This window comes from Uloborus diversus, chromosome 5 (genome assembly GCF_026930045.1).
Source record: "Uloborus diversus isolate 005 chromosome 5, Udiv.v.3.1, whole genome shotgun sequence".
In the NCBI taxonomy this organism is placed as follows: Eukaryota; Metazoa; Arthropoda; class Arachnida; order Araneae; family Uloboridae; genus Uloborus; species Uloborus diversus.
In genome coordinates this window covers 173004859-173015665 of record NC_072735.1, presented here as the reverse complement: position 1 = coordinate 173015665, position 10807 = coordinate 173004859, and the positions used below count along the sequence as shown (strand labels likewise).

Here is a 10807-nt window from a genome sequence, read left to right as displayed (position 1 = left end):
CATTTGATGCGTCGGTTTGTGCTCTACGAGTATTTGTCTTACAGAAGAAGATAATAAGGATATCTCTCAATTTTCAATTAAAGATGATTAGCTGATGCAATGTGCGTTTAGTTCGAACACAAGTGCTTTGTGCAAAGAAAAATAGTGCACGCAATGACTTAAATTGTCAGCAAGTTTAAAGGACACCGAACTTAAGATGGTGCTAAATGTGTTCAATCTCCCGAGTGAACTAAATGCTTTAGTTAACAAATAAACAAAATCAAGTTAATGATAAACTTACTGCATTTCCTTCAAGTGTTATATCAGATATTTTTAAAACTGAGAACACGCAAATTCATTTATAAAGCTTTAACAATTGCTTGTTGTTTTGTTTGCAAAGAATTTAAGCAAAAGAACAAAACTTAAATGCACCATATTTTTCATAAAAAAAACTGTTGAGGTTGAGATGTTTCATGTTATTGCTTATCCGATAAAATATAAGTGTATTTAGAGCATTAGATTAATTGACTGAAAGAAAAATGGGGCATATTGTTTAAACTCGTGATAAAATTTATTAATACGTTAAACCAAAAGAAGAGAAAGAACTTTTAAAGCGAGAGAAATATAAATGCAACTGATTGTTAGCAACACTTATAAGTGCTTTCATTGAGGCACATTGTTCAAACGAGATGAAGCTATTGCCACGTTACATTTGAGGAATTTATAGCAGGAGATTGGTTGCGAAACCAACCATGGACGAGAACGCTACCCTGTACTTCAACGGCAGCTCTCAATTCGGGGCGTTTTCCGTGGACTACGAACTGTTCCGACAACTGCCGAACGACACCGAGGACGCGAACCGAACGTGGCAGGTGCTGGGCACGAACTACACGGTGGAATGGGAAGACGGGGCCGTGTACCCCAGCGGATACTCCCACCTGGGAATCATTCTGACGTCATTTTTCGTGACGGTCATCATGATACTGATCGTGGTAGGAAACATGCTGGTGTGCATCGCCATAGCGACCGAAAAGGCGCTAAAGACGGTCCAGAACTGGTTCATTGCCTCGCTGGCCATCTCGGACTTCCTGGTCGGGCTGATCGTGATGCCGTTCTCGCTGGCCAAGGAAGTGATGGGTTTGTAAATTTTACTTTCTTTTCAATTCTATCTTTGAAGAACTTCGTAAATTGTGTTTTATTTTTGTCTGTAAAAAAACAGAGAATTTCTTAACGAAATTAATACTTAATTTACACTCCATGGCAATGTACACATTAAACATTTAATTAGTATGCGTTGCATAGCATAGCGACCCTTAAATCACTGAAGACGGTTCAGAACTGGTTTATTTCCGCGATAGCCATCTAGAACTTTGTGAATGGTCCTTCGTTCTATTTAAAAACACAAAGATTGTTTAAACAAAAAAAAAGGCACTTTTGACTAACGGAATTTAAACCTAAGCCAAATAACGCGTTTTGCTTTAACTTCAGCAAAAACGCCCTAAAAACGGTCTACAACTGGTTGATTGCTTCCCTGGCGATCTCAGACGTCCTGGTTCGGCTGATCGTGAAGTCGTTTTTGCTGGCCAAAAAAGTGATACATTTGTAATGTTTTTTTTTTTTCATATCTATATGTAAAGAACTTTCACTGTAAATTCTGTTTTTATTCTTTTAATAAACTACACAGATTATTTTAAAGCTAAAAACATTTCATTAACACACTCACCAAAGACAACGCTCACTAGGGAAATAAAGTAAATTATATAAGATTCTCTATTTAAACTAAATCCTATCATTTGCTCAGCATATACGAGAACTTGGCAGCTTTTGCTTTCATATCCACATACCTCCAAGCTGAGATAGACTACTCCATCTCGCACCGAGTTCCATTCAATCTGAACTCTTAACAACTCACCTTGAAAACTTATATTTGAAATAGCGTCTGAATAGAACGACGGGTTAACTCGGGCTCAGCGGTAACTAACCAGAACCGTTTTAACAAAACTGGTTAGCCGATCGTATATGAACAGTCAATGGACACTCACCGCACAAACCACTAACGCCATCAAAACGTTATGAATTTAACCGTCCGAGTTAATCAATTCAAGCATGACCTTTATCGGTCACTCAAAGTTATATAATGTGCATGTGTTTACAGTTACTGTTACTTAGTTTCAATTTGGCGGCATGGTATTTCAAACTGAGTACCTTATAGGTTACTGGATCTTTGGGCGTATCTGGTGCGAGATCCACTCCGCTCTGGACGTTTTCCTGTGCACCGCCTCTATCAACAGCCTCTGCCTTATCAGCCTGGACAGGTACTTATCTTCAACAACTCCCCAACTTTTCCTTCTAGGTCTTTTGTTTTACCATGCGGATGGGGTCAACTTTAAGCTTGGGGTTTACTCCTTAAAATGTAACCCTGACAAGTTCTGAAGAATGTTATGTACCATACTTCATTAGTATGCAAGGATCCCTAAATGGAAGTGGGAACGCCAGCATACAATACTGCAAAAAATACCTAATGCACGAATACACTACTGCACGTCCTTTAGTACAGCATGAAGAATACATTATATTAGGGGTTCTCAACCTTTTCACTACTTAAGACCACTTGGTTCCAGTTCGAATCCTAAGTGGGACACACCGATAGAAATAATATTTTCAAAAAAAATGTATTTCGTCAAATGAGACGAGCTCAAAAGTTTTCCTACATAACTTTTGTTATAATTATAAAATTAACGTAGATTAATTTTCACTAACTGTTCGCAAACCACATAAAAATTGCTTGTGAACCACAGATTGAGAATCAGTGCGCTGGGTCACACCTGCATTTTGAGGACAAATATTAATATGCCTCTATTTCTTGAGTAAACTTTCCGAGAAAGAAAAATACTAGATTAGAAATAACTACTGCAAAAATAGGTCTTACCGATGTCTTTTCAATGTATGATTTATTCATTTCCTTCCTTCAACCAGCAACGGAAACTATTAAAATTCAAGAGCCTAACTGGGGATTCGAAGGTTGGTGGAATTTTTACTTTTTGAACTAACCTCTGTAACTTCACTGCCCTTGCTGTTATATAAGGCAGAAGTTTATAGAAGATATACCGGAATGTTGTGTCCAAATTTGAGAAGAGAGGCAATCAGTTTTCAAAATATTTAACAATGTACTTTATGATTTAATTTCTACCATTTTTATGACTTCTTGCTAGCGTGATGGCAAATTGAAAATCTCATTTTTGAGAAGAGAATTGCCTTTTCTTCGGGGCGAAGAATGCTGTTTTCAGATTTCTTTTTTTTTTTTTTTTTTTGACATTTTCTAGAAACAAATATTTGCAAACAAAGGAGTAAGGAAGAATTGAACGGTGTGCGATCTGAAAAAAGTGGTGAACGAGCCTAGCACTAAGGTTTTCTGACGGCTCTCCAAGCTTGCATGTGAAAGCATTAAACAGCAGTACTTGAGTTCTATGGCTCTATTAAAAAATACATTCTTCAAAAATCCGATTAACAAACTGCGATCTCGCTAGGAGGAAGTTACGAGGTACCATGGCAATTAAATCGCACAGGAGACAGTGTTAAATATTTTTTAAACTGTTACAGAAGGGCAGAACTGTCTGTTAGACTTGATATTTTTGGTTATTTTTGCTTTTTTTGCTTACAGGTACTGGTCGGTGACCCACGCAGTGGAATACCTCCGCAAAAGGACCCCGCGGCGCTCTATTGCCATGATCTGTGGAGTGTGGGTGCTGTCCGCCATCATATCGCTGCCCCCGCTCGTGGGGTGGAAGAAGCCGGAACAGCCCTCCTACTACCCGGAATGTTTGCTGAGCGACGACGTGGGATACGTGCTCTACTCTGCGTTTGGGTCCTTCTATGTCCCGGCATTCGTCATGGTGTTCGTCTATTGCCGAATCTTCGTCGCCGCCCGCTCCAGGGCGCGAAGACACCTGAAGAAGAAGCAGAAGAACGCAGCGGTGGTGTCGGTAGCCACGGAGTTCACGAACGATCCCATCAAGGACAAGTCCACGACGACGACCACGTGCACGAGCTTCAGTAACGCGAGTCCCCCCGACCGCTCCAAAGACTTCGAGGCCTTCTCGCCCATCCCTGAGCTCCCCAAGATCCCCGAGAGCAACGGGACGCGCTCCGGAGCCTCCCCCGTAGTCGTGGTGGACGCCCCCGCGATCGTCATCGAGGATTCCGCAGACGAGTCTTGTCCCCCAGACGTCCAGATGACCCCAGACACCCAGAGGGTGACCTTCAGAGACGACGTCGAGAGCAGCAACAGCTTGTGCAAGTCTTCGTCGTCGAACAAGGTGGTCGGCGAGCAGAGCCACCTGGTGGTGAGCGAACCCACCCAAAGAAGGACATCGGTGCTGCGGGCTCCCAAATTTTTGAGGTCTCCTTTTGGATCCACACTTTCTCTCGCCGATTTGGGTAGGTCCGAAGAAGACGTCAGCGAGTTGGGGGAAGACTCCAAATCGAAAAAGAAAAAGAAGAAAGTGAAAATGAAGGCCCGTCCCGAGGACCTACCCAAACGACAACCCACCACCGAAGCAGAGAGGCAAAGACGGAGAATCGCCAAAGCAAAAGAGCGCCGGGCCACCCTCATCCTTGGCCTCATCATGGCCTCCTTCATCCTGGCCTGGTTGCCGTTCTTCGTCCTATACGTCCTGGAAGCGCTGTGCAAAGTCTGCGTTATAGGACGAACCGGGTTTGCCATAGCCTTTTGGCTCGGATACTGCAACTCAGCCCTCAACCCGATCATATACACCATCTTTAACAGGGATTTTCGGAAAGCTTTCAAAAAAATACTTTTCAAGTAATTTTATTTCTTGATATCACTTGAGGAACTTCCCCTTGAGTTCTCTTTCTTTATAAGCTAGATACAATTTCAGTAAGTAAAAAGTAAAAGCTGCAACTTTCAGCTGCTTATCTATTTACAATATTTGCCTCTTACACAACAACTGTTATGTGAAAAAAAATGTTTTGGAAATTTCAACAACGTGACATTTTGTTTAGTTTTAAAGAATAAAAGAGCAATATTTTAATTTAGTCCATCACTATAGATTCTTCCCAGTTATTTACAAATGAATGTTTTGTGATTTATCTAAAAATCACGTTTCTTGACAGCAAAGTAGAAAATAAATTTATCAAAATAAAATTAAAAAACTAGAAATTATCGAAACTTCTTTTAGCTTCAGTTTCTATTAACGAATAGTTATTTCTGCTTTGTATTTGATCACTAAAATTTTTAAAAATTACTAGTACAAACTGATGGCTTAATGCATCATTTTTGAGCTACAACGTTCAATATATCGAAAAGGAACTCAACTGGATGTTCTTCACATTCCTCCAAGTAGCCCTACTGTTGTGAATTTTAATACTTGTTATCTTGTCTTCCATTTTGCCAAAGACAAGAGAGTGCCTGGAGTAATAGCGTCGCTGGAGATGACTTTAATCGCGGAAATGGAACCTATGCAAGCGGATACGAACGCGAAACTGTATCACTATGCGTACACGGAGAGAACAAAGTCACGTGATCGCATCAACGTCGTCAGGTTCATTTGTAGACATCGGAAACAGTAGTTCTCGCCTCGTTCACTTTACGTCTCGATTACTCCATCAGAACCAAAGATATCAAACTGAATATAAAGATCTGAAACTACAACAAAGAAAACATCGCTGTGTTAGAATGAATTAGTAACTTTATTTCGTTAAAATAATAATATCAATGATATGATTCCGCTTAGGCTGACGCAGCCACTAAATTGCCAAAGTTGTATTTAATGTAAGTATGTAACGTAATTTATGCAATTAATACGCGTTCCTTTTGGCAATAGCTCAACTGGGAAGTCATTTGTATCATCATTGATATTTACCTTTCCCAAGAGCAATGTGATATGTCGATCTCGTTATGACGCTACTTGAAATAGGTAAATATTTGCTATCCCAGCTGAACCCAAAGTCTAGTCAGCAAAAACCTCATAATTAATGGGGCAAAAATAACTAAATAAAAATTTTAGGAATTACTAAAAATACTAAAGATTCAGAGAGAAACATAAATGAAGAAAATGAAATTTCGGTTAGCACACAAATCCTAGTAAAAAGTAAAAATCTAAAAAGAAAAAACGATAAATCCAAAAGATTAGGAAAATACTATTGATGAAAAATGAAAAGTTATAATGTTCAAAGAAAACGCTTTAATAATTATATAAGAAAATCCAAAGAGCTTGTATAATTCTTTACCCATACACTAGAAATTAAATGCAATAAACAATTCTAATGCGAATTATCCTAATCGAAAAATTACAGCAATTTAATGAGTGGAAAAGGTTAAATTATTGGCGTTTGCCAAAGAAAGAACGTAAATTCAATTAGCATATTAGCATAACTCGTTGATTACTTTAACAATTATTGATCAAGCAGTTTTTCCATTTAACATGCAAATATGTAAAACAGTGTTGAATACGTTTCAGTGTATAATTTGGTTTCGCAGTAGTCTACAGTAATTACAGGGCTGTAGTAATGCATATCTTTATATACAATACTTTGAAAATGAAAAATAAAATGTTTGTTTGTAGATAAAAGATTTTTTGTTTTGCAAGCATAAGTAAAAAAAGTAAAAAAATGCTTTAGTGTAATATGGATGGAGAGAACAAATGATAAAATCAATTTTCAAATTTTAAGACATAATCTCTGTTGCAACATGCATGCGCCAAGAGACTTACGTTTCATATCAAATACTTGACAATTATCATATTTTTACCGATTTGCTTTCCATGAAACTTGAAGAACGTTTGAACGAAACAAAAAAGAGCTTAATTCATAAAATAAATAGCTTTAGGTATAAGTTCTTCAAAATGACTAGCCATATATATCATGATCTTGTAGCAATTGAAAAGAACAAGGAACTCAGAACTCATCAGCCATCTCGTTAAAAATGTTAAGAATATATTTGGATATATTTTTGCCAACAAAACACGCTGATTTTATAAAATTTATAAGCTATACAAAAAATGCTTAGATCACCGGAAATGGAAGTAAATGCCAGAGGCCGTGATAGACGCTAGAATAGGTTCCATACATTTTCATCTATATTTTCAAACTGTAATATTTTATGTATCTTTACATTATCCAGGTCTGAAGTATTAAGATTCATGAACCCTATAGATGGCGCTTAAAGCGTTAGTGGAACGAAAGGAACAATCGATCAACTTTAGAAATGCGTAAGAACAAATATTGTACATTTTTCTACATCTGAAAATAAGGATTGCTGGAGTTCTTGAAGAATTATTAATATTAATGATTATTTGTATTGAACTGCTGCAGTTATTTTACATTTATGTGTTTATTTTGTATTTTTGTAAACGGATGTTTAACTTCATGCCTTAAACGGTGAGTATCTGCAAAATGGCGAATCAATAAGAAACAGTATATTACTACTGAGTTGACTCAGGCATAAGCATTTGATTTTTTTTACACATAATCAACTAGTAAATATATATTTCATATGATTTTTTTTAAATATCCAAATAATTTCCTCTTTAATTTAGTATTAATGCTGTCATAAAAATTGTTCGTGAATCCGATTTCTTGCAGAACTATTGGTTTCATATTTTAAGTATTTCTATAATCCTTACCATTATTTTAACGCTTTAAATAAGTATAAAATGTAAATAATTGTTTCTAAACAAAAATCTTAAGCAAATTTTTAACGCTAAATATTCTGCTTTAGTATTTTGAAAACAAAACAAAGCAAAACGAACAAACAAAAAACAATACTATACATTTGTTTTAAGAACTTGTATTTTGATACAAGGTCTCAATTTTTTATTTTGTAATTCTTTAGAGTTTTGTTTTTTGAATTGATAAACATTATTTTAATTTGAATACCGAGAGTTGCTTTTTTGAAAATGCCATAGAAAACTTGTTTTGTTTTTCTCTTTGTGTATAATCCGTAATAATTAAAATGTTTATAATTAAAGCATTTATGCTTTATGCAAAAATGATTTTATGAACATCAGATAAATAATGCGTAAAACTGGAGTATTTCAGAAGTAAAAACAAAAATAATAAATTCAAAACAATAAATAGAGCCTTTAGGAATTATTTCCATGAAAAAAACTTAATTTTTAGAACTTCTTTCAAAAGCAAATCATTAGTAGAAAAGTAAAATAAAAATTCAACCAAATAATATTGTTTGAAAAGTAATTACTCCTTTGTCGAATAAAATATTTTAAAAAAAATTAAAAAAAAAAACATTTTGCCGGTAGATGAAGAAACACTGTCATCATTTTATTGCTAGAAAACTATTTCGAACAACAGCGAATAAAAGTAAGCTAACTATTGCTTTAAAATGTGCATTAAAATAAATCAACTAAATAAACTTTTGAAAATACTGGCCTTAAAAACGTATATTTTACCAAAAAATGTATTTGAATTTTGGCGGCAAACTTTAAAATTACTGGCAAGAAATTTCACAACTTCACAACACAAAAGTCTTTTTAGGTAGTATAATTAATTAAATTCATATCTCCTCAAACTTAAGAAAAGTAAACATATATTGATTTTTTTTTTTTTTTGTAAACAAAAAAAAAGTTAAAGTTTTCTCAAAATTTAAAATTTGTAATTAATTTAAAATGGAGAACTGAACTAAAGTAAAAATATTTCACGCATTATTCATAGTTAAACTAACTATAAATGTTAAGTTTAATTTTGATCTCAGCAAGACACTGCATTGAAAAATTTAATGATATCTTACAGATTCACAGAAACTTTCTAAAGCCCTGGATAGTTAGCTAATTTATAAGTTGTGCAGATGATTTGAAGATAAGAATCAGCTAAAAAAATCCTTTATCCAATTTCAACTGTAATAAAAGCGAAAACAGGTTTTTTAAAATAAAAATCAAGAGCTTGAAAAAATCGTCATTTTTTAAGGTAGTGGTTATCAACCTTTACACTAATGATTGCCTAAACTAAAACACGACAGAAATAATATTATTACAATATTCTTATTATTGTTATCCTATTTCATTAGCTGAAATGATATGAATCAAAAAAATTATTTCATAAATATAATCACAACTAAAAAAATAGTATGGATTAAACTTCACCAATTGTTTGCGAACCACTCGTGGTCCGTATACCAAATGTAGAGAGTCACCGATTTAAGGCGTGAAAGTTCATCAGTTTCAAAGAACTGCTGTCTCCATGGAAACAAACAATCCTGACGACGATGATGCGACGCCCTCAACGTGAATCAACAAGTCCTCAAGTGCAAGTGGTATTCGCGAAAACGATCCACCCCTTTCTCAACCCCAATCAACGGACGGTAGCAAGTCACAAGACACAGGCACTTGAGCAAACTGCCTTAAACATGACACTCGGACTCTGCTGTGGGCATGGACGTTAACTTAACAAACATTTTCAGACAGCCATCGTGTTTATGTTAGCAGCAAGATATTCTAGTGGGTGTATATATAACGTTGTATTTTAAGATAATATTCATCTGTTGACAAAGTTTATGTTTTTTTGTGGTTGTTCTTGGATGGTTCTGTCTGGTTTACGAGATTTTTCAAGGTTTTTTTACTTTGTTTTGTTTGGTTTTTTTTAATTATTTAACACAATTTTAACTTAAAGTAGTAAACCTTTTATTTACAGTTCTAGAGTTTGGGCACGACATCCTGTGGTTGTTTAAGAAATCAGCTAAAACACCACGATTCAGAGAAAAATGAGTTAAAATCATATTAAAATATTTAAAAAAAAACTGAACTAAATTTTTATTTTCAGACAGTTAATTAATAAAAATCTCACCCAAAGAGCTCCGGTAATTGCTAATAATTAAACAGTAGTAAATAAGCTTTACTCCTGTACAAAGCAAAGATTCGTTATGTTACCGCAGATTATTTAATTAATGAATTTTCAAAATTTCTAAAAGTATGACTAAATGAAAGTAGATTACAAAGTTTGTAAAATTATTAAGTCCCCTCAAATCAAAAGAATTTTGAGTAGTCATTTACCAGGAATTAATTGTGCAACTTTCTAAATAACATTGTTGTTGCTGCGTAACTGTTCAGTAATGTGCACTTATTTACTCAGGCATTCACATTTAATTTTTAGCGTCAGAAGAATCGGTGAGTAATTGAACTCAACGACAAATTTAAGGAGTTACGTAATTAAAACATTTGAGAATAAATGCAAAACAGAACCAGCCAAACTAGGTATTCCCAATAAGCTTTCATAAGATTCAAATTCATTTACCAATTAAATGGGGCATGCTTCATGTAGAAGTATCATTCAGACGCACAGCATCGCAAAATCAATTTCAGTATAAATTAAAAATAACTTTAAGAGAAAATCATTAAAAAATTCCAATTTATGTGTAAGAAAACTAACGCAGGTTTTTTTTAATTTTTTTATATTTTTTATGTATGGCAATGTGGTTAAAAGCATCAATTTTCTGAAATACAATCAAAATATTTAAAAAGAGAGAGGATGAGAGAGAAATAGTAATTATTCAATTAACTTTACACAGCTAGTACGATAATGTTCGTAACTTTTGGCTCGAACAAGCTACCTATCACAAGAAGCTACTAGAAAATTATGTATCATTATGACGTAATGATCGAAACTAAACAATTTCTGGTCACGTGCGTTACATGTTATTATATCAGTTGATATTTAATCTCAAAATTAAACATATTACTTAAGATTTTAAATCCATAAAGCAGTTTGATTCATAAAAAAATAACAATTAAAAGATTAATGTTACATTTAAAAAAAAAACTTATCTTAAATAAATGATTTTTTCTTAAGTTTATTGAAA

General features: G+C 34.6%; 1 protein-coding gene across 1 annotated transcript; it reads left to right on the top strand.

Annotated features, from left to right (window-relative positions):
• Positions 1-731: 731 nt before the first annotated feature.
• Positions 732-4805, top strand: LOC129222483 (alpha-2Db adrenergic receptor-like). The gene is made up of 3 exons (XM_054856996.1): positions 732-1116; positions 2192-2294; positions 3641-4805. Exons 1-3 carry the CDS (start codon positions 732-734, stop codon positions 4803-4805), a joined length of 1653 nt encoding a protein of 550 aa, XP_054712971.1.
• The last annotated feature ends 6002 nt before the right edge of the window (positions 4806-10807 follow it).